The sequence below is a fragment of the Leuciscus leuciscus genome (genome assembly GCF_965113295.1).
Source record: "Leuciscus leuciscus genome assembly, chromosome: 4".
In the NCBI taxonomy this organism is placed as follows: domain Eukaryota; kingdom Metazoa; phylum Chordata; class Actinopteri; order Cypriniformes; family Leuciscidae; genus Leuciscus; species Leuciscus leuciscus.
The window spans coordinates 49,176,433-49,199,592 of record NC_138728.1 but is presented as its reverse complement, the minus strand read 5'-3'; the positions used below and the strand labels follow the sequence as shown (position 1 = coordinate 49,199,592).

Sequence of the window (23,160 nt, the reverse complement as noted above, 5' to 3'; positions counted from 1 at the left end):
GTCATAAGCGGGCCATCTCAAGATTGATACCAAGTCTGTCAAATTAGTTTTTTTTATTGTATCTTGCCAAATCTTTAATAAGTTAGTTGTCCACGGATTGAGTTCCTGTGTGTACATTTTAGTCAAGTGTTCATCTGCCATTATAGCTTGAATTGGAGGTCTTTTAAGGTTTTCATTTTCTATTTCTTTCCATCTGGCTTTAAAATATGGATTACATAGACATAATAAAGGTCGTAACTGGGCTGCACGATAATACTCCTCTAAACATGGCAAGCCAAGGCCACCTTTTTCTTTCTGTAGTTGTAGTGTCTTAAATTGTATTCTTGGTTTTTTCCCTTGCCATATAAATCGTGACATCAATCTATCCCATTCAATAAAGTTTTGTTTACTTATCTCTATCGGAAGTGTTTGGAAAAGATACAAAAATCTTGGGAGTATATTCATCTTAATTGATTCAATTCTACCATATAATCCTAGATATGGTAGAAGATTCCATCTAGCCAAATCTGATTTAATTGTAGAATATAGTGGTTTGTAATTTACATCAAATAGTCGTGTGATATCTTTGGGTATTTGAACCCCTAAATATTTCAAATACTCCTCTCCCCATTTAAACTTCAATTTTCCCTTCAAATAACTAGATGGTTGGCAATTAAAAGTTAAGACCTGGGTTTTTTGCACATTTAATTTATAGCCTGATAAATCTCCAAACATAACTAATGTTTCCATCAAGACTTCTAATGATTCATTTGGTTGTCCTAAATAAACTAATATATCATCCGCGAAAAGTGATAATTTCTGTTCTTCTCCATTTATGTCTATTCCCTTAATATTTGTATTTTGTTTTATATATTGGCTTAATGGTTCTAAGAATAAAGCAAACAAAAGAGGGGAACATGGACATCCTTGCCTACATGATCTTTCTAAGGTGAACGCTTGTGAAAGATTTCCATTTACTTTAATTCTTGCTGTTGGTTTATTGTATAGTGCCTGGAAGGCTTTAATAATTGTGGTGTGAAAGCCAACCTTCTCTAATACCTTATAGAGATACAGCCATCTAACTGTATCAAACGCCTTTTCTGCATCTAATCCCAGAAACATAGAATTTATCTTGTGATGCTGTATATGCCATAGGATGTGTAATGTACGTCTAATGCTATCTTGTGTCTGTCTTTGACGAATAAACCCTGTTTGGTCTAACTGAATAAGGTTAGGCAATATAGTCTCCAGTCTTTTAGCCAAAATCGATGTGTATATTTTATAATCAATGTTTAAAACCGAAATTGGACGATAATTTTTACACTCTAATTTATCTTTTGCGTCTTTAGGAATAATTGTTATTGTAGCTTCCCTCCAGGAAGGGGGAATCTCCCCCTTTTGGAGAGCCCAATTGCACACAGTTTGAAGTTTTGGGACTATCTGTTCTCGAAAACATTTGTACCACTCAGATGTGTATCCATCTGTCCCTGGGCTTTTGTTAGCTTTTAGTCTTGTTATCGATTTATTTATTTCCATTTCTGTAATTTCTTTTGTTAAACTAGCATTCTGCTCTTCAGTAACTTCTGGCAGGTTTAGAGAATTAAGGGAATTTTCTATATGCTGTTCATTTTGCATTGTTGGTTGTGAGTATAAAGTTCTATAATAAAGTTCAAAACTCTGCTGTATTCCTTTCAATTTATAATGTATGACCTTGGTTTGAGGGTTTCTTATTTTATAGACTGTTGAATCTGCTTGTTGTTTACGCAGTTTATAAGCTAAGAGTCTCATAGACTTGTTTCCTGATTCATAATAATTCTGTCTCAGGAATATTAGCTTGCGTTGAATTTCCTCTGTTAATATGGCATCTAACTCTTTCTGTAATCTTTGAATTTTCCTTTTTTTCACCAGGGTCATTTGTTCTTTTATGAACCTGTTGTGCCTCTTTCAGTTGTGTTTGTATAAGTTCTATTTTCACTCGTCTTATTTTCTTTAGTGAAGCAGTATGAGCAATAATTTTCCCTCTTAAGACTGCTTTAAAGGCATCCCATATAATTGTTGGTGATACTTCTCCATTGTCATTTTCTTTAAAGTAGATTTCAATCTCAGATTTAAGATTTTCTTTCACATAAGGATTATTTAATATACTTGAATTCAGCTTCCAAAGGGTTGATCTTATACTGTCATCAATGTTTATTGTCATTACTATAGGTGCATGATCTGATATATCAATTGTTCCAATGTCACATGAGTGAATTCTGTGCCTGTCTTTAAGAAAAGTAAAGAAGTAATCAATTCGACTGTACGTTGAATGGGGAGCTGAAAAATGTGTATAATCTCATCCAGTTGGATAAAAATTTCTCCAAATATCAATGATACCACTTTCTCTTAACATAATATTGACTTTCTTGCTCACCCGGTTTTGGAGTATAGGATTTTTCCCTGAGTAGTCTAGTTTTGACAAGCGAATATTCATATCTCCTCCACATATAAGTATGCCCTCAGATTCTGTAGATATCATATTAAATATTTGCCTGAAGAATGACCATTGACTACCCGGAGGGGCATAGATGTTGAGTATAGTTACTAAAACCCCATTTATTCTCCCTTTAATAAGGATAAATCTACCTTCTTTATCTTTCCTTTCCGACAAATGCTCGTAAGTTACTTGATTTGATATAAGAATCACAACCCCCCGTCTGTGTCCAGATTTATAAGATGCTGAAAATAAATATTTAAATCCCCTTTGTTTAAGTTTCAAATGCTCAGTTTCATTTAAATGTGTCTCTTGTATAAGGGCTACTTGAGTCTTTTCTTTTCTTAGTTTAGAAAGTATTTTTGTCCGCTTTTGAGGGTTTAATACACCATTAACATTCAGAGAGATAACTCTCAGTCTCTGTATATTGGTCTATATAAAATTGCACTTATTTCCTGTACTTCTCTTACAATATCTATTTTTTGTGCAACATCCTCTTGGCTGCAATGAACATCAGCCACAAAACAATGCAAAGTAGAACAAAGAACATATTGTACCATGAACATTATAGGAATCTGAATCCAAACTTTTAGGACTTCCGTAAGTGAGGTTCTAAACATAACCCTTACTGTGTTTGGGAAAATCAGTTTTAAGGAGGGTGTCTCTCTTTTCACCACAGGAGGGCCCTCCAAGTTCACCTTACTGTGATAGTCACTCATCTCTTCTGGCTAGTGAGTTTCGCGGTGCTCCCGATTCTATTATCTCGATTTAACAGACGTTTTAATGTCTCAACAAAACAAAACCAAAAATAAAAATTCCCCGTTGTGCATTCAAGTCTTTAAAATCAAAGGCGCGGGTCTTGATTCTCATAACGAAAAAAGAAACAACAACAAAAAAATGTCCCGGCGGAATAGACACTCAAATAAGTGTACCCGAGTTTACTTAACCCCCTGAGGTCGGCGGTATCGCCGGCGATACCAGCTCGCTTTTTTTTTATCAGTGTAAAAGAAACTCATAAATACTCTGTTGACTTTGATTTTCCATAGGAGTTTCATACATCAATCGATTCTGTTAAATGTGTATTATTTTTGTGTACACTCACAATAAAAACAAAGTGTTGTACTTTTTGCCAAATAAAGAAAAATAAACACGAAGCGAGTTCTGCCTTCTCTCTGCCAGTGAAGTCCATTCTGAAACGCGTCCGAAAATGAACAATAACTGAGCGAAAACTCAGTCAAACAGGCATACAGACACATAGGCATGAAGCTTGAATTCTCTTCTTTTAAATGAAGTAATTTATATAAAAAACAAATATTCTCATCTTGTGAAATCTGTATTAAAAGAGAGCGATTCCAGTCGAGCTCATCTCAGCTCATTACGTTTTAATCGGCCCGCCCACGGAGAGCGCGCGCTATTCAAACGCAAATGACTGAGACGATCCCATACAAACTGTGAACGCCCACATATCAGCTCGAGAAAACACATCAAGTTTATTCAGATGATAAGTGTAGTTGTCTACACTGTCTCGCAGCGCTGTGAGGAATAATAATAATGGAAAACGTACCTCAGAAGTGCTGGTATTTCGAGGAGCAACGGATGGAATACTGTAGTACGTTTTTTTTCATTCTCAAGTAAATCGCGTTTCTGTGTGAATGAATGAACGGCAGAGATGCGCTGTTTACCACAACTCGCAAAAAGACAGTTTAAATTTGAATTGCGTTTCTAGTAGGAATTAGATCGGTCTAGTAGGAATTGCGGTTCTGCGAATGAATGATCTGCTTTTAGCAAACTATTTTGCTATACTGAGTAAAAATCGACTGAAATGTGTTGAAATAAAATGTATTTGTATAAGCAACGTATTAAACTGCAAATTAACATTTATATTCCTTATAATAAAAACGAAAGACCTATGTTACAGACATATGAAAGACAACATTTTGTTGATTAGTTTTGGATAGATTACACATTTTTACTGTAAAATATCTGCCACCTCACATAAGCTTTTGTTTGCCAATTTTTGCTAATATGTTAAATATAGTATGTTTTGTCAATGTAGGCTATATTCAAAGTAATGAATCCTTAACTTTGAAATATGTATGATAAAATGTATACTTTAGTTTTTACAAAGAAAGATTACACTTCAATTGTTGTTGTAATTGTAACCTTTTTAATAAAAAAATATATTTACAAGGTAGATGTAAACAAATTTTAAAAGGCAAATATAAGCCTTTTCTTTAAATAATTTTTATTGTGTTTTATTATTGACAAATTTGGGGAGAGGATACATATTCCAAAACTGAAAATACGGTATGAGAATTAACTGCACAATTACTAGACATGTTTTCCTTGGAAATTTTTTCAATTTGCAAGCAAAATTTGTAAAAAAAAATCTAATAAAAAAAATAAAATAAATTGAAATGCTTCCAACTGTGAACCAATTTGGTAGAATATATATATATATATATATATATATATATATATATATATATATATATATATATATATATATATATAGCTCTTGCATTCTTTCTTGTGGCTATAGGTGACACACCTGAATGAATGGCTCATTAAGTATGCGGGCCCCATTGTCTCCTCAAGTGTGAACCACTACATATGCATGATGCTGTTGAATGGTTGACGCCCCTTGCGCATATTGTCTTTACAAACAAAAAGTGTTTTACAAGATTTAAATCAATGTATTGTGTTATGTGAATGATAAGGGCAGGATGATTTTCACATCATTTTGAAGAAAAAACTCTAGGCAATGACATCCATTAGTCAAAAGTCTTATTGTCACATATTTAGTATGTGTTTTGTGGCCTTATTTCAGAAACTTTAGTTTTTAGTTTTTTCAATAACCATGCATAAACATTATTCTCTCAAAAATACAAACATGTACATGCATGTTGCTCACATATTATGGTAGCCCTGTTTGTGCTAAATAGAGTGTAATTATACCTTTGCCATTAATATGTTTATAAGCAACTGAAAAAAGCACAAATGTCAGGGCATGTCAGAACATCTCAAGGACCCCAAAAACCACTCAGACCCCAGAGGGTTAATGAAAGACGAAATTCAGTCCATGCGGTGAACTCGTGATTTCCTGGCAAAGAAAAATACAGCGCTTAGTTCACTGAGTACATTCGAGCCAGTGGATTAACCATCCTCCGCGGATTTACGTCTAAATTGTTGTAGTTTCTCTACTACCGACTGATCTGCTCGTCTCCTACGTTCTCTTCTGTTACTACTGCTTCTTCCTCTTCGATCACTCGTAGACCACGTCATCTTCTGGATTTTCTCCATCAGCGTCTCCGGCTGCTTAACTACGGCAACAGGTAATCCCCTCTCAGCCATGTCTCGCGTCGCTTCTGCTGCAGAATTGTACATGCACACACCATCTTCATAGAAGACCCTCATTCTGGCAGGGAAGGGGGTTTGGAACCGTATCCCCTTTTCTTTTAAGATCTTCTTTACCTCCGCGTAATCTCTTCGTTTTTTCAACACCCCTGTCGCATAATCATGATCGAAATTTATTTGTTTGCCCCTCCAAACAAACCCTTTGTTTTGCCACGCAGTTTTAATGATTTCTTCTTTTGTTCTATAGTCTAGAAATCTCACAATGATAGACCGTGGTGGTGCTGATCCAGAAAGTGGAAGAGGAGTAAGAGCTCTGTGGGCTCTCTCAATCTGCAGATTCATGTCCGTAGGAAGTTTCAAATTTTCTGTTAGCAGCTGTTCAATAAAAGCCGTCATTGATGAGTGGTTTTTCTCAGATCCTTCGGGTACAGAGTAGATTCTTATGTTGTTGCGCCTGTCACGTCCTTCCTGGTTCCTTCCTGATAAAACTTCACGGCCAACTCGAAGCAAAGCTAATCTTTGCTTCGAGTTGGCCGTGAAGTTTTATCATCTCCGTCATCACCTCTTCTGTAACCTGCATTCGATCCTCCATTGTTGTTATCTGTTCTTCCGTTTCGTCGAGTCTTTGGTTTGCTCTATTGATGTCCTCTTTGAGCTCTTGAAACTCTTTCTTGTTGTCTTTACGGAAATCTTTTATTTCTTTGAATATCGTCTTCAAATCCACTTCCATGTCCCCATCTTCCTCGCTATGATTAGCTAACGATTCGGCGTCATTAGCCTCGGAGGCGCCTTCAGTGTTCTGTACTGTTTTCTTACCTTTAGCTTTATTTTGTCTGTCTTTTGTCATGACCCAAGACTTTTCCAAGTCGATTAGAGTAAGTAAATTCGAGTAATATTATTCGTTTAGGCCCTTTTCGTCACTTATTCGGGAGCAGCTCGTTCTCACGCTGCCATTTTGCTGTCACCCAAACCGGAAGTCTCCGGACTGCATAAGTTTAATAACTATATTGTTTGGGGTGAGGGGAAGGGAATGGACTGTATGAAGATTGTATTTGCAACAGTTACTAAAAGTGTAAAATGCTTCTATTTCATGCATGATTTGCTTCCGACAGCACTGAACAAGCTAGCAGCGCCATCTAGTGGCTGTGCACAGGACACAGTTAGCATCTCATGCTGGGTACACACCAAACTATTTTTTACAACTTATAAGATTTTCAAAATGTGATAGACCACAAACATGAGGACAAAAAATCCTAGATTTAACCGTTTTGCTCCTATAGCGTGTAGTGTGAGGTGTGACATGATGTGACAAAGACAGCACACCACACACGAACAGATTTTCAACCAGAGTCTCGACTGTGAACACAGGAAATCTCGCAAGACTTCAGAATAATGCAGGAAGAAATTGCGATGATAGTGTTTGGAATGATTTTCACAGAAAATTCACAGAAAAAAATAAAAGTTTTTTTTTCCATCCCTCCATCTCTGCTGTCCACATCAATTTCACTTTGTGCTGCGCCATGACTGCGTTTGTTATGCTTCTGTCTTCCATCATCTCGCTTTCTGATTGGATATTGTTTAGTTTCACGTGATAATCTCCAGAGCGTGCACGCGTTTGTCCTCTGTGTTCCCCTCACACATCAGGATTTCTGATTGTAAATATTCAACATGAATACTTATGATTCGCGGTCGGGGCGGCTCCGACGTTCTTCTGAGCAGGTTCGGACACTCTTAACACACCTCACACCAATTGAAAATCTGATAAAATAATCTGTAGAACCATCAAGATAATCAGGACATAGCTAGAATTGTCGGAAGGGGGGGAATTGGCCCAAAATCAGCCCGATTATCTTTTGGTGTGTACCCAGCAGCAGCCAGGGTTCAAATTTAACACCACACACCAAATGGCGATTGCTACCACACACCACAGTAAGCATTGCTACTTCATCAATAAACCATATAAAATATATAAAATAAAGCTATGCAACAGGCACGTTTAAACAACAAACAATAAAATCAGAACCAGTTGTTCAGTTAAGTTCGTGGTCCCCGTGGCAGTAATGCATGCACGGCTTTTCTAAATGTCACAAAGCGTTTTGAGATTGTTTTGAATGAAATATTGAAGTTTATAATTAAGTGTTTTGGCACACCACGACGAGTGGCGCTATGCATTGTTCTAAAGCAAGGTTTTATTCTGGCATGTTGAATTAAGTGTTTGACAAACGCAGCGGCACGTCCATTTGGATTTATTTTACTCTTAACAGCTAAAATAACTTAATAGCCTACTCTGTACTTTTTTCGGTCATACAGATAAGAGTAGAGTATACATCGTTCAAAACTGTAAACCTTTATTCATATTAGGCTAACGACAAAAGTTTGTCTGTCGTCTCTGTATCCGGGAACTGCGCATCTCAAAAATGAACCGAACGCCACTTGCCTCAGCTCAGTCATGATACGAAATCGGCTATGTCTAAAGCCTGATTATGTAATCCATATGAAACCGAGAGGTAGAGGATCTACCCAAACATTTTTAGCTATCATGTGAGCGCTTCCCAGTGAGGAAAGGACGAGGAAAGGAAAAGGAAAGGACAAGGAAAGGGTGAAAATCTTGCGCTAATTTACCTCCTGAGGTCGGCTATCGCGCCGGCTCGATAGGCTCGTTTTTTTCCTTATCAGTGCAAAAAAACAACAACAAAAAAACAACTTTTTATCTTATATGCTTGTGTTATACATCAATCGATCCTGTTAAGTGTGTATTATTTTTGTGTATACTCACAATAAAAACAAAGTGTTGTTTTTTTCGCCAAATAAAGAAAAATAAACATGATGCGAGTTCTGCCTCCTCTCTGTCAGTGAAGTCCATTCTGAAACGCGTCCGAAAATGAACCATAAGTCAGTGAATACTCAGTCAAACAGGCATACAGACACACAGGCATGAAGCTTGAATTCTCTTCTTTTAAATGAAGTAATTTTTATAAAAAAAAAAAATTCTCTGTTTATGTAATCTTTATGAAAAGAGAGAGATGTCAGTCGTTCTCATCTCAGCTCATTACGTTTTAATCTGCCCCGCCCACGGAGAGCGCGCGCTATTCAAACGCAAATGACTGAGGCGTAACTGTGAACGCCCCCATATCAGCTCGAGAAAACACATCAAGTTTATTCAGATCATTGTACTTGTTTACACTGTCTCGCAGCGCTGTGAGGAATAATAATAATGGAAAATGTACCTCAGAAGTGCTGGTATTTCGAGGAGCAACGGATGGAATACTGTAGTAAGTTTTTTTTCTCATTCTCAAGTAAATCGCATTTCTGTGTGTGAATGAATGAACGGCAGAGATGCGCTGTTTACCACAACTCACAAAAAGACGGTTTAAATTTGAATTGCGTTTCTGTGTGTGAATGAATGATCTGCTTTTAGCAAACTATTTTGCTATACTGAGTAAAAATCGACTGAAATATGTTGAAATAAAATGTATTTGTATAAGCAACGTATTAAACTGCAAATTAACATTTATATTCCTTATAATAAAAACGAAAGACCTATGTTACAGACAAATGAAAGACAACATTTCGTTGATTAGTTTTGGATAGATTACACATTTTTACTGTAAAATATCTGCCACCTCAAATAAGCTTTTGTTTGCCAAAGTTAAATATACTATAATGTTAAATATAGTATGTTTTGTCAATGTAGGCTATATTCGAAGTAATGAATCCTTAACTTTGAAATATGTTTGATAAAATGTATACTTTAGTTTTTACAAAGAAAGATTACACTTCAATGGTTGTTGTAATTGTAACCTTTTTAATAAAAAATATATATTTACAAGGTAGATGTAAACAAATTTTAAAAGGTAAATATAAGCCTTTTCTTTAAATAATTTTTATTGTGTTTTATTATTGACAAATTTGGGGAGAGGATACATATTCCAAAACTGAAAATACAGTATGAGAATTAACTGCACAATTACTAGACATGTTTTCCTTGGATATTATACAATTTGCAAGCACAATTTGTGAAAAAAATAAATAAATAAAAATAATTGACATGCTGGAAAACTGTGAACCAATTTGGTAGAATATATATATATATATTGCTCTTGCATTCTTTCTTGTGGCTATAGGTGACACACCTGAATGAATGGCTCATTAAGTATGCGGGCCCCATTGTCTCCTCAGGTGTGAATCACTATATATGCATGATGGTGTTGAATCGTTGACGCCCCTTGCGCATATTGCCTTTACAAACAAAAAGTGTTTTAAGCCTGGTTCACACGGGACAATTTAAAAATTGTCGGCCGATTTTCCAAACCTGAGAGACCCCACACACGGGGATAAAAATTCACGGGTCTAACAGTTTTGGTCGTACAGTGTGTGGTGCACAGCCACACGGCAAAATCAACACATCACACACGAACCGATTTGACTCCCGAGCATTCTCAGGTCAGACGGGAAATCTCGCAAAATACCTCGAGATCAAACGTGACTTCAGAGTAAACAATCATGGCGGACGAAGAGGATGCAGTGGCAATAGTTTGTAGTTTGTTTTTAACCGGAAAAAAACGTTATTAGAAGAAAAGGCGATGATCTCCGACGTCCACCGGACTTTCTGGTGCGCGATGCCGCCGACTGTTTTGATTATGTTTCCCGGTGCTTCATCGCCGCCTCGTCACCTCGCTTTCTGATTGGCTACACTCCACAGTCCACAGGCTGCGTGCTCGGGGGACACCACACACACGAGGAGAAATCGGGCCAAATAAATCCAACATGTTGGATATCCCCGATTTGAGATCAGAGCGGTCCCGACGTCCTTCCGAGCAGACGAGAGCAGCCTTAACACAACACACACGGCAGGAATATCTGATCAGATTATTTTACGATAATAGGAGCATCCTTAAGATTGTCGGAAGGAGTGAATCGGGGCTAAAATCTGCCTAATTATCCTGCCGTGTGAACCAGGCTTTACAAGATTTAAATCAATGTATTGTGTTATGTGAATGATTAGGTAGGATGATTTTCACATCATTTTGAAGAAAAAACTCTAGGCAACGACATCCATTAGTCAAAAGTCTTATTGACACATATTTAGTATGTGTTTTGTGGCCTTATTTCAGAAACTTTAGTTTTTAGTTTTTTCAATAACCATGCATAAACATTATTCTCTCAAAAATACAAACATGTACATGCATGTTGCTCACATATTATGGTAGCCCTGTTTGTTCTAAATAGAGTGTAATTATACCTTTGCCATTAATATGTTTATAAGCAACTGAAAAAAGCACAAATGTAAGGGCATGTCAGAACATCTCAAGGACCCCAAAAACCCCTCAGACCCCAGAGGGTTAAATGTAGGCTAAATCGCCCTGAATTAAATTGTAAAAACAGATCAAATAAATGTATTTGTCAATGTTGCGATATTGTTTCATTTAAGTTCATAATTATTCTATAAATGTTATTTAGTTTAACAGCAGCACGAAGCACTGTGGTTCGAGATTTATTTGAATAAAATAAAAAAAAAACATTATTCACAAACCGCACCCTGGTTGTAAGGGTTCAAAGATCCTGTGGAATTTAATATTGAGTTGAACATTTTGTTCATGACAACAAATCAACATGCGTTTGAAGATTGTATTTAGTTTTGCTTGGAAAAAGCTGGCCCAAACCGAAGTAGCGTTTTAATTCTTCAATTATTGAAATAAATTAATATTTAGTAATAAACATTTATGACAGAAATAGCCTAATGTCTAGAATAGGGGTGTCGCAATATACCGGTGTTGACGATAATCGTGATATGCAAAGCATGAAATATCGACATCGTGTTAATTTAGAGTGTGACAATATACCGGTATTGGCGATAACCACAATGTTTAAAATGAATAGGACTCTTATGATAACATGACATGTAAATACTACAGCGCCAGTACCTGGCTGACCTCTCAGGTGGCAGTATTGCACCCACAGACACCTATCAAATAAGAAGGCGACACAGCGCTCGTCCGCGCCCGCGCAGCTAGAGTGAAACACTGTCCACACCCGAAAAAAGTAAGCTCGCCAGTATTAAGAGTTCTTCTTCAAAGAAAACAGTACCTTAAAGGTGGTCGCACACCGGACGAGAAGCGCAGCGCCACGTCTTTAAAATTCGAACACATTCTCTATGAGTGTACACACACCGGCGGCGCCCAGCAACGGCTCAGGACCTTGTTCAAAATCCTGCCGCGACACAGAGCGCCATTTACATCGTTTTATATTAAATTTACATTATATTTGTCTCAAATCATCGTAAATGATTTCACCCTGTGCTGCAATATACATTTAATTTTACATTCATTTACAGAAATCAGCTGTTTGAATGAAAATTAGTCTGGATTTTCAGGTGATATTCTCAATTCATTCAGTTAACGGATGCTCTGAGGTAAAGTGTTCAGATCACAGACTCAGCAACTATTATTTAATTGTACAGTATAATCATAACATAGTACAGACATTATCTCAATTCCATAATGTCCTTAAACATAACAGTATTGCTGGCCATAAACTGAGAAAGTGCGCGTCCGGTGTGCGATACCTCGAGTTGTCATAGACGCTATAGTCATGGAATGGGAAACGTTACATTAACTGTTAACAGGGGGTTTCTGTGTTCATATATTTAATAAAGGGTGATTATTAAAATTAAGAACCCCGTTTTCTTTACTCATCTTATTTTTGCACTTGATTTTTTTTATTCAAATCTGCTGTCTGCATGACTTTATTGGCGCCGGTGCAACAATAGGTTTAAGAGCTTTTCAGTTATTCAGGAAACCTTCAGACAGTGTTTGGCTTCAGTTTGAAACCAGATAAACTTCACATGCTTGTCTTCCTTCACAAAAAATTTGCCATAGATCGAGTATGATTCCCCCCATATATTCTATAGATATCGCGATATATCGATATCATGAATTCTTTTGGCCACAATAACCATGTGGTGTGAAAAATCTAACATCGTGACAGCCCTAGTCTAGAATAGCGATTTAAGTGTGAATTGCGACTCTCTTTGTTTTAAGTCAGTCTCAAACTATATCCTGTGGGGGGTTTGGAGAAGGCAGTAGTGAACGTATAGTTGCTTTAGTGGGGGTGCAGGACAAGAGGTGTTACTGTTCCGTCTTTCACATGGAGAGTGTCGGATAGCCAGCCTGATGAGCAGGCAAAGGCAAAATTCTTTTAAGGATAAATATCTAAATCTCCAAAAGTCCCTTTTATATTGTATTATATCTTATATTGTAGTTTTATTTATTGTATTTAAAGGTTTTCCACACTCAATTTCAATTTAGCAGATACAGAGCTCTTTAATTCGCGATCAATCTCGTTTTGGTGAATTCAGCAAGGCATGCTGTGTCTTTGAAGCAACAAAGGCTATTTGTTACAGTTTTTTCTTTCGTGATTTGTGTGGATGACACGCAGCGACATATACAGTATTATCAGCTGTATGGTGTATTTTTACCCTAAAATGTTTAATTTCGAGAAAGACCCGATGTGCGCAGTGAGGGAGACAAAATAAACTTACTAAAAAGAGATCCAGCTCGAGAGAGAGAGGCAAAGAAAAACGCCTGTTCTTAATTTATGTTGCTTTAACTTTTTTCGTTTTGTACCGTTTTAATTTTTTAATTTAGCTGCAATTTCTTTGACAATAGAAATGTAAAATGTTGCAAGAATAAGATTCTGTGTTTCTTATTTTGCATCGCAAAGGGAATAAACTTTAAACTCGATGCAACCCTGTTTTAAATAAATTAACTGTCCCGACACTTCATTTAAACCTTGAAATGTTCGATGGGTTTTCAAACTTAATTAATTTTATTTTTATTTTACATTTTCATTGTTTATTTTTTTAATTGAAGGCAATACTGTATTGAAAGTCTTTTTCTGATTTGGATCGCATGAAGCTCCGCGAGGCTCATGTTGTTGCGTTGACCACAGAGCTATCGTCTGAATGCTGTTGATATAGCGTCTTATGGTTGTGCAAAGCCTCATTGATGTAGCCTAATCTTTTTTCTATTGCAATGTTTTATGTTGAAAATGTTTGTATTATTAAATTTATTCAATTTAATTTCAGTAATTTCAGTATTGTAATTATGAATTTGTTAAATGTTTTATTTGAATTGATCTGCTACCAGCTTTCAATCGCTCTCAATGAGCCATGGCGCAGCGGCAGATTACACAATAGAGAGAATAAACTGACACTTTGCAAAGTCTGTGATTGTAGCGCCTCTTAGCAGTTACACACCCGCAATTTACCGCCGCGGGAACGTGATTTTAATTGTTCTTTGAACCCTTCTCTAGACCGTTCATCCACTAAACCTGGCCAACCCTCTAAAACTGCAATTACACTTCAATCGCTTTTAACTACTTGCGGTCAAGCCGATGTATGGCGTTTTTCATATCCCACAGCACGACAATACAAATTTTTCTCTCATGTCCACCATAATTACTCTCGCAGTGATTACTTTTTCTTAGACAATAAATTGTTGTCTAAAGTGGGGGCCTGTTCATATGGCAGCATTCTTATATCTGACCATGCTCCACTTTCACTTTCTCTACAGTTTCAGGATAAGATGTTTGGTTCTCGAATTTGGAGATTTAATTCTCTACTGCTCTTTGATAAAGCATTTTGTGATTCATTAAAAACCCAATTAGATATTGTTTTGGAGATAAATACCACCCCTGAGACCTCATCTTCCACAATTTGCGAATCTTTGAAAGCATGCTCGGGGTCAGGTCATTTCAAATTCAGCCTGTGTAAATAGACAATTTCAATCTGATTTTAATGTTAGCAACTCATCAGGCAGAAAAGTTATTGCTAAAGACTAAACATGCATTTTTTTGAGTATGGTGACAAGCCAAGTAAACTTCTTGCGCTTCAGTTAAAGGAAAAATGTAAAAACCTTTGCCCATACCTACAATAACGGACGCAATGAGAGAAGATCTAGAATTACCGTTTGCCACAGAGGAGATAGTGCTAGCAATCCAGAGTATGCAGAATGGCAAGAGCCCTGGGCCCGATGGGTTCCCTGTGCAGAAAGATGTTTTCTCAAACACTTAAAACACCTCTCCTAAACATGTTATTAGACTCCATTAATAATGCCTGCCTGCCTCCAACCCTTCATCAGTCTTGTATTTCTCTGATTTTGAAAAAAGACAAAGACCCTCACGAATGTGGTTCATACAGGCCAATCAGTCTTTTGAACATAGATGTAAAGATACTGGCTAAAATGCTTGCAAAGCGTCTTGAGTTGATTTTACTGGCAATCATACAACTACCAAACTGGTTTTATTCAAAACAGACTACGGTCTCATAATATAAGAAGGGCATTGAATATAATTCATTCCTCTAATTCTCACCCATCAGAGGCTCTTCTGGACGCAGAGAAAGCCTTTGATCGGGTGGAATGGGATTACCTTTTCTGTGTGCTACAGAAATTCGGTTTTGGCAACACATTCATATCCTGGATAAAACTTTCATATTCCTCCCCAATATGTTCAGTCCGGACCAATGGAGTATCGTCCTCTATTTTCCCCTTGAAACATGGCACTAGACAAGGCTGCTCACTTGCACCTTTGCTTTTTGCATTGATAATTGAACCCTTGGCAATTGCCATTCGTAGTGAGCAGGCCATACAGGGAATTAGGAGAGCTGGTGCTGTTGAAAACATTTCCTTATACGCCGATGATGTGTTGCTCTATATCTCCGATCCAGATGTTTCTTTACCCGAAGTTTTGAGAATTTTTTATTCCTTTAGCCTCTTCTCCAGTTATAAATTGAATATAAATAAAAGTGAGTTATATCCAATAAATTTCCCAATTTATGATTTACCAACGAGTGCTTCAATGTTTAAAGTTGCTTCCCATAGTGCTTTGATCTCTTCAAGGCTAATTTTACCACGCTCCTCCAACGAGTGCAGAAAGATTTTACTCAAGGTCAAGGTGAACTTTATTATCCCACAAGGAGAAATTCATGTGGTCATTCATTACGTGCCCTTGTCACAACATATTCTCTAAAAACAGAGACACCACAGTCTGTCACGACACGCACACAAATAGATAGATCCAAGTGCAAATTTAATAGGGTAATCCGTAATCGTAAGTTATCCAGGCCAAGGGTCAAAAATCCATACAAAGGCAGTCCAAAACAAGAAACAAAACAGGCAAAAGATCTCCGAAGTGCAAGTGACATTAAACAAGGATTCCATGACAATGAATGAAACAGACAGGGTATAAATAAGCAGATACAAAAAATGTGAATGGAAACAGCTGTGTGCAAATTACCAGTAATGAGTACAGGCAAAGGCTTATGGGAAATGCAGTTCCTAATGTGATGGTGACGGTATGGGAAGAGACCTCTAGTGGACACCCAGGGAACACCAACCAGACACTGTGACACAGTCAAACCAGTAAACATATATATAAAAAAAGAATGAACAATAACAGAAATTAACAGTGACAATATATACAAAAATAACAATACTGCAGAAATGACAATCACAGTCCAACATCTAACATTAAAAATTACTAATATTATCAGGTAGCTAAAAATGTGATAGCTTGCGATGTGCTTGATCATTATACAATATGATCGCCGTAGGTACAAATGATTTATTGTACCTTTCTGTTCTAATTCTCTGTTGTAAAATTCTACCAGTTGACCTATTACTTCTCATAAATTTGTGATGGAGAGAGTGAGTGGGGTCATTGAGAATTTAATCTGTCTTTTTTAAGATAAGCTCATTGTACAACTGAGCTGCCGACACCTGGTCAAGTCCGATGATCTTACTGGCCATCTTGATCATGCGCTGCAGTCTCTTTTGGTCCTTAACATGCATGTTGCTAAACACACAGATAAGGCCAAAGGACATAACACTCTGGAGGAGACTTTTATAAAACATTACAAGAATGTGTCTGTCTTTTATTATATAGTTATATAGAAAAAAATATATAGTTCCCTAAGGAAGTACATCCGCTAATGCATTTTCATAGTTTTGTTCAGTGCACATTCATTAAAAGTTAGTTTAGAATCAATTTCAACTCCCAAGTATTTATAGGTTGAGACCCTCTCCACTAATTCATCATTGATCTTAGAGAAAGGAACTATTATTCTGTTTTTGCTAAAATCTATGACCATCTCTTCACATTGATTTCAAGAAAATGATCAGAACACCACTGAGTGAAACCCTGTAATTCCCTCTGAAATCCACTCACAGAAGAAATGTCAGACTTTAAAAAAACAACCAGTGCTGTGTCGTCAGCATATTTAAAATAGGTGTAGGCTGAAGAAGAAGCTTGACAGTTATTGATGTATAATGTGTATAGGATGGGCGACAGAACGTATCCTTGTGGTGCCCCTGTATATTTATATTTTTTGTGGCTGATATAAATGACTACAGTCCGTCAAGAAGTCATAGATCCATAAAATCAATTGGGGATTTACTCCCAAATGCACCAATTTTCTCACCAGCAGGTGGGGTTGGATCGTATTGAAAGCGCTACTGAAGTCAATGAACACAATCTTGACCAGGCTCTCAGCATGATCAAGGTGCTCATGAGTGCTGTTAATCAAGGATAGCAGCGCATCCTCAACACCTCTCTCTGCACGATAGGCAAATTGATTCGGGTCTAAAAGAGGTGAAACCTCATGGAGAAGTTGTTTTAAAATGATTTTTTCGAAACATTTCATAAGTGCAGAGGTAAGGGCAACAGGGTGCAGATCATTGAGTTCCTTAGGTGTATTGTTTTTAGGCACAGGCACTATTAGGGATTGTTTCCATAATCCGGGAACGACACCTGTATCTAGTGACAGCTGGAACAACCTATGAAAGGGCTGTGCCAACTGATCAGCACAGACCTTTAGTGTCCTGCAGCTGAGACCATCAGGTCCACAAGTAATATTTAATTAGGAGATTAGTAATAAGTAATTAAGTAATAAGTAATCTCTGTGATTGTTGCCATCAGGACCCTTCTGATTTATTACATATGTTTTGGTTTTGTCCATCCTTAACTTCTTTTTGGCTATCATATTAGTGACAAAGAGACAGATTGAGCCTTGCCCTTTGGTTGCACTTTTTGGACTTTCTCCAAATGTCACTGGGTTGTCTTGTATATGCTGCAAAGGCTTTTGCCTTCTCAACATAATTAGCTAGACGGCGCATTCTTCTGCTATGGAAACACAGTCTCCCTCCAACTTTTGATGACTGGCTGAGAGATGTTATGAGCTTCATATCTTTTTTCACTATTCTCCTGTATATGTATCCTGGTATTATTCTAAAAGTTCAATAAACAGATTTAAAAATAAAATAAAAATTTAAGAAATTTAAGGGAAATTAAGAATTTTTTAGCAAGTAGCAACTATAATTCATGGTGAATTAATACAATTGAAATACTTACAAATAATAATTTATTTTGAAATGTGCACACATTCACTGTTATTTGTATGACTGTTAATGTTTCTTGTCTAAATGTAAATTATATATTTTCAATTAAAAAAAAAGTAATAATAAAAAAAGTCATTTATTCTTAGATTCTTTTGGGAAACACAGCCAAGATCAGTGTGTGATAGTAACGTCTGATTGCCAGACTAATGTCATGTGGACTGTTGCTGTATGTCTTTGTAGATTGTCTGGCTGTATGGTGACAGAGGAAGGCTGTAGTTATGTGTCTTCAGCTCTGAGTTCAAACCCCTCACACCTGAGAGAGCTGGATCTGAGCTACAATCACCCAGGAGATTCAGGAGTCAAGCTACTCACTGATAAACTGGAGGATCCAAACTACAGACTGGATAAACTCAAGTATGTAGAGCATGAAGAGTTGATTAAACAACTCCAAAAACAGCATTTCAATTTTCACTTATTACTCACATTACTACATGTACAAAAGTTCTTATTGAGAATTTACAGAGGATTAGCTCTAGTTATGCTATGAGCTGTTGAATGCTTCATTCTGATTGGCTGACGAACATTATAAGGTGTGCAATTATTTACAGTAAACGCACATGTAAAGTAGTTCTACGCAGGTCTTGACTGCATTACAGCAAAATGATTTCAGTTATTTCAGAGGTCCTGACAGCCTACAACAGCAAAACAACCAAAACCCACAAAGACAAAGAAAATATAACAAACAACAGGATATTAATCACAAACCATTTCCATGATTTTCCTACAAAAATAAATTATTCACTTTATTATTCACGTATAAAATACGATGGTAAAGCCATCAGGGCCAGGAGATTTGCCATTCTGAAGTGAATGAATTGCCTCTTGTACTTCTGTGGTGGACACTTAGTTGATCAAAATGTTTGGGCCATTCCACAATTTTGAGTTACATTCTGAGGAATAATGATTAGAATAGTATTTTGAAATTAATTTCCTCCGGGTCGGAAACTTCCACCCGTTAGATTTAATTTTAGGGACCAGTCTAGATGCACGGACACTTCGAGATTGAACAAGCAAGTTATTAAGTTAAAAAATGCTGCCTAACACTCAACAATTGCTTTTCAACTTTGTGAGTTAGAAGTAAGCTATACTTTGAATGGAATTGGAGACAGTTGTTTTTATAAATTGTGGGTGAAGGGGTCAGAGAATATTGGAGGTGCAGTTTAGAAAGTTGGTCAGATATTTCTGCCATCCTGACATTCTCAGATCTCCTCAACTGACACACATGAAATTATTAGTCCATGGATGTAGGCTTTGAATGCCTCCCACAGTGTGATGCTGCTAATAGAAATATTGTAATTTATTTCAATATATATATTTAAATGAGATGTGAGGAAATATTTGAAGCTGTTATCAGAAAGTAAATGTGAACTAAATCTCCATTGTTTAGAATAAGTTCTGGCTTGTGTAAACCTTAAATCCAAAGAAGGGCATGATTGGAGATGATGGTGCGTTCAAATCCTCCTGGGAAGTTCGTGTTTACGACGGCACTGGGTTCAAGTCACTTTCCTCGGAGTAAAATGGCAGTGTACTTTCTCTAATTAATTACACAAAAATACAGCAAGGTTCTTAAACTCTATTTCTAGTTTCTCACTGACACGACCACAACTCGTAAATATCTGGGCTTAAAGAAAATCCCGAGCTTCCCACTCGTATTTACGATATTGTGGTGGCATTCATGTGCGTTCAACTCTTAAATACGATCTTTACGAGATGGCTTGAACACACCATGACTATACTATGATAGTCGCAGGAATTGACAGTGTATCATTCTATCATCCAAAAGAAAATAAATCAATCCTGTCACTGTGTGTTTTGTAGTGTGGATCATGGAGGAGAGATCAGGATTACAGCAGGACCACGAAAATGTACGTACACACACACACACACACACACACACACACACACACACACACACACACACACACACACACACACACACACACACACACACACACACACACACACACACACACTCTCTCTCTCTCTATATAAACAGTGAACAGGATTACAGTGTGATTGTGTGTGTTGAATGCTCTGTCTCTCTCTCTCTCTCTGTCTCGCTCACACTCACACACACACACACACACACAGACACACACACACTCACTCTTTCTCTCTCTCTCTCTCTCTCTCACAGACACACACTCTCTCTATATAAACAGTGAACAGGATTAGTGTGTGTGTGTGTGAGTGTGTGTGTGTTGAGCACTTCTGATGATCTGTTGTGATATTAGTACGAAGAGTTTTGAAAATGTAAAACTTCCTTGTGAAAATTGTGGCAAAGCAATTAAAAAAAAACTGTAAAAGATCAGACAGTTTCATAATTCCTGATTACAGAAATATTTGAACATAAGAATCCTATGTTTTCTGTTTGGTAACCATGGCGATTTCAGTCAGAACCTCATTCAGGACAAAAGCTGTTACAGAATGATATTTCTTTAGTGCTTTATTATCATTGGTTGCTTACAATCCTAAATGAACTAGTCAGATCTGAAATGAAGACTCAAGATAGAAAGTTTCTGTAATTCACTGATGTGTTTTCTCTCCATCAGATTCTCATCAGTTCACTCTGGATCCGAACACAGTGAGTAAACGCCTCAGTCTGTCTGAGGAGAACAGAGTGATTACTAACACTCTCACTTTACCAGGGTATCTGTACCCAGAGTGTCAGTCGTATCCTGATCATCCAGACAGATTTGATGATATGTATCAGGTGTTGTGTAGAGAGAGTGTGTGTGGACGCTGTTACTGGGAGATTGAGTGGAGTGGGAGTGGGTGTATATCAGTGTCATATAAGAGCATCAGCAGGAAGGGATCGGGTGATGAGTGTCGGTTTGGACGTAATGATCAGTCCTGGAGTTTGATCTGCTCTTCCTCCAGATGCTCATTCAGACACAATAACATAGTGACTGATCTCCCTGTAGAGCCCATCATCAGGAGAACAGGGGTGTGTAGAACAGGAGTGTATGTGGATCACAGTGCAGGAACTCTGTCCTTCTACAGCGTCTCTGACACACTGAGGCTCATACACACAGTCCAGACCACATTCACACACACACTCTATCCTGGGTTTGGGGTTTATCCTCGATCATCAGTGAAACTGTGTTGATGAATGAGAATAGACTGATGAGAGATTCTACCCATAATGCTTTGAGCTGCATGATAAATCAGTGACAGTGAGATGTTCTAGAGTCTCTTATTGTCTCTTCATTACATTAATAACACAGCTGAACTTCTGTCAGTGAAATAAAGAGAAACAGACAATGATACACAGAGAAGAGAGAGGAAATATGAGACACAATGAGACTCACTGAAACATGTCTGGATGATACGAGCAAAACTAGACTTTCAACTCTAAACTCAGTTTAAGACATTCAGAGATGTTTTATCTGAACTTCTCCATCTGTTCAAAACATGATTCCTCTGCTTTGGGTTATGTGTGTATTATTAAACATGATTCCTCTGCTTTGGGTTATGTGTGTGTGTTATTAAACATGATTCCTCTGCTGTGGGTTATGTGTGTGTTATTAAACATGATTCCTCTGCTGTGGGTTATGTGTGTATTATTAAACATGATTCCTCTGCTTTGGGTTATGTGTGTGTTATTAAACATGATTCCTCTGCTTTGGGTTATGTGTGTGTTATTAAACATGATTCCTCTGCTGTGGGTTATGTGTGTATTATTAAACATGATTCCTCTGCTTTGGGTTATGTGTGTATTATTAAACATGATTCCTCTGCTTTGGGTTATGTGTGTGTTATTAAACATGATTCCTCTGCTTTGGGTTATGTGTGTATTATTAAACATGATTCCTCTGCTGTGGGTTATGTGTGTGTTATTAAACATGATTCCTCTGCTTTGGGTTATGTGTGTATTATTAAACATGATTCCTCTGCTGTGGGTTATGTGTGTATTATTAAACATGATTCCTCTGCTTTGGGTTATGTGTGTATTATTAAACATGATTCCTCTGCTGTGGGTTATGTGTGTATTATTAAACATGATTCCTCTGCTGTGGGTTATGTGTGTGTTATTAAACATGATTCCTCTGCTTTGGGTTATGTGTGTATTATTAAACATGATTCCTCTGCTTTGGGTTATGTGTGTATTATTAAACATGATTCCTCTGCTTTGGGTTATGTGTGTATTATTAAATATGATTCCTCTGCTGTGGGTTATGTGTGTGTTATTAAACATGATTCCTCTGCTTTGGGTTATGTGTGTATTATTAAACATGATTCCTCTGCTTTGGGTTATGTGTGTATTATTAAACATGATTCCTCTGCTGTGGGTTATGTGTGTATTATTAAACATGATTCCTCTGCTGTGGGTTATGTGTGTATTATTAAACATGATTCCTCTGCTGTGGGTTATGTGTGTGTTATTAAACATGATTCCTCTGCTTTGGGTTATGTGTGTATTATTAAACATGATTCCTCTGCTTTGGGTTATGTGTGTATTATTAAACATGATTCCTCTGCTTTGGGTTATGTGTGTATTATTAAATATGATTCCTCTGCTGTGGGTTATGTGTGTGTTATTAAACATGATTCCTCTGCTTTGGGTTATGTGTGTATTATTAAACATGATTCCTCTGCTTTGGGTTATGTGTGTGTTATTAAACATGATTCCTCTGCTTTGGGTTATGTGTGTATTATTAAACATGATTCCTCTGCTTTGGGTTATGTGTGTGTTATTAAACATGATTCCTCTGCTGTGGGTTATGTGTGTGTTATTAAAGGTCCCATGACATGCTACTTTTTGTAGGCTTTAATATAGTCATTAGTGGTCCCTAGTACTGTATCTGAAATCTCTTTCCAAAAATTCAGCCTCGGTGCAGAATTATAGCCACTACAAGCCAGTCCCAGAATGAGCTTCCTTCAGACGGGCTGTTT

The 23,160-nt window shown here is 37.1% G+C and overlaps 1 protein-coding gene across 3 annotated transcripts in view; it reads left to right on the top strand.

The window, feature by feature from the left end:
• The window catches only part of LOC309496967 (NLR family CARD domain-containing protein 3-like), a 291,539-nt gene that overhangs the window by 43,545 nt on the left and 224,834 nt on the right, over nucleotides 1–23,160 (top strand). The window contains exons 6-8 of one of the 3 annotated variants that reach the window (XM_082167165.1): nucleotides 18,445–18,618; nucleotides 20,083–20,129; nucleotides 20,817–21,729. The exons of the other annotated variants lie outside the window; for them this stretch is intronic. Of the exons in view, the coding sequence (XP_082023291.1) occupies nucleotides 18,445–18,618; nucleotides 20,083–20,129; nucleotides 20,817–21,373 (778 nt within the window). The 3' untranslated portion in view covers nucleotides 21,374–21,729. Of the gene's footprint in view, nucleotides 1–18,444; nucleotides 18,619–20,082; nucleotides 20,130–20,816; nucleotides 21,730–23,160 lie in introns of those variants that run through there. 3 annotated transcript variants of the gene reach the window in all.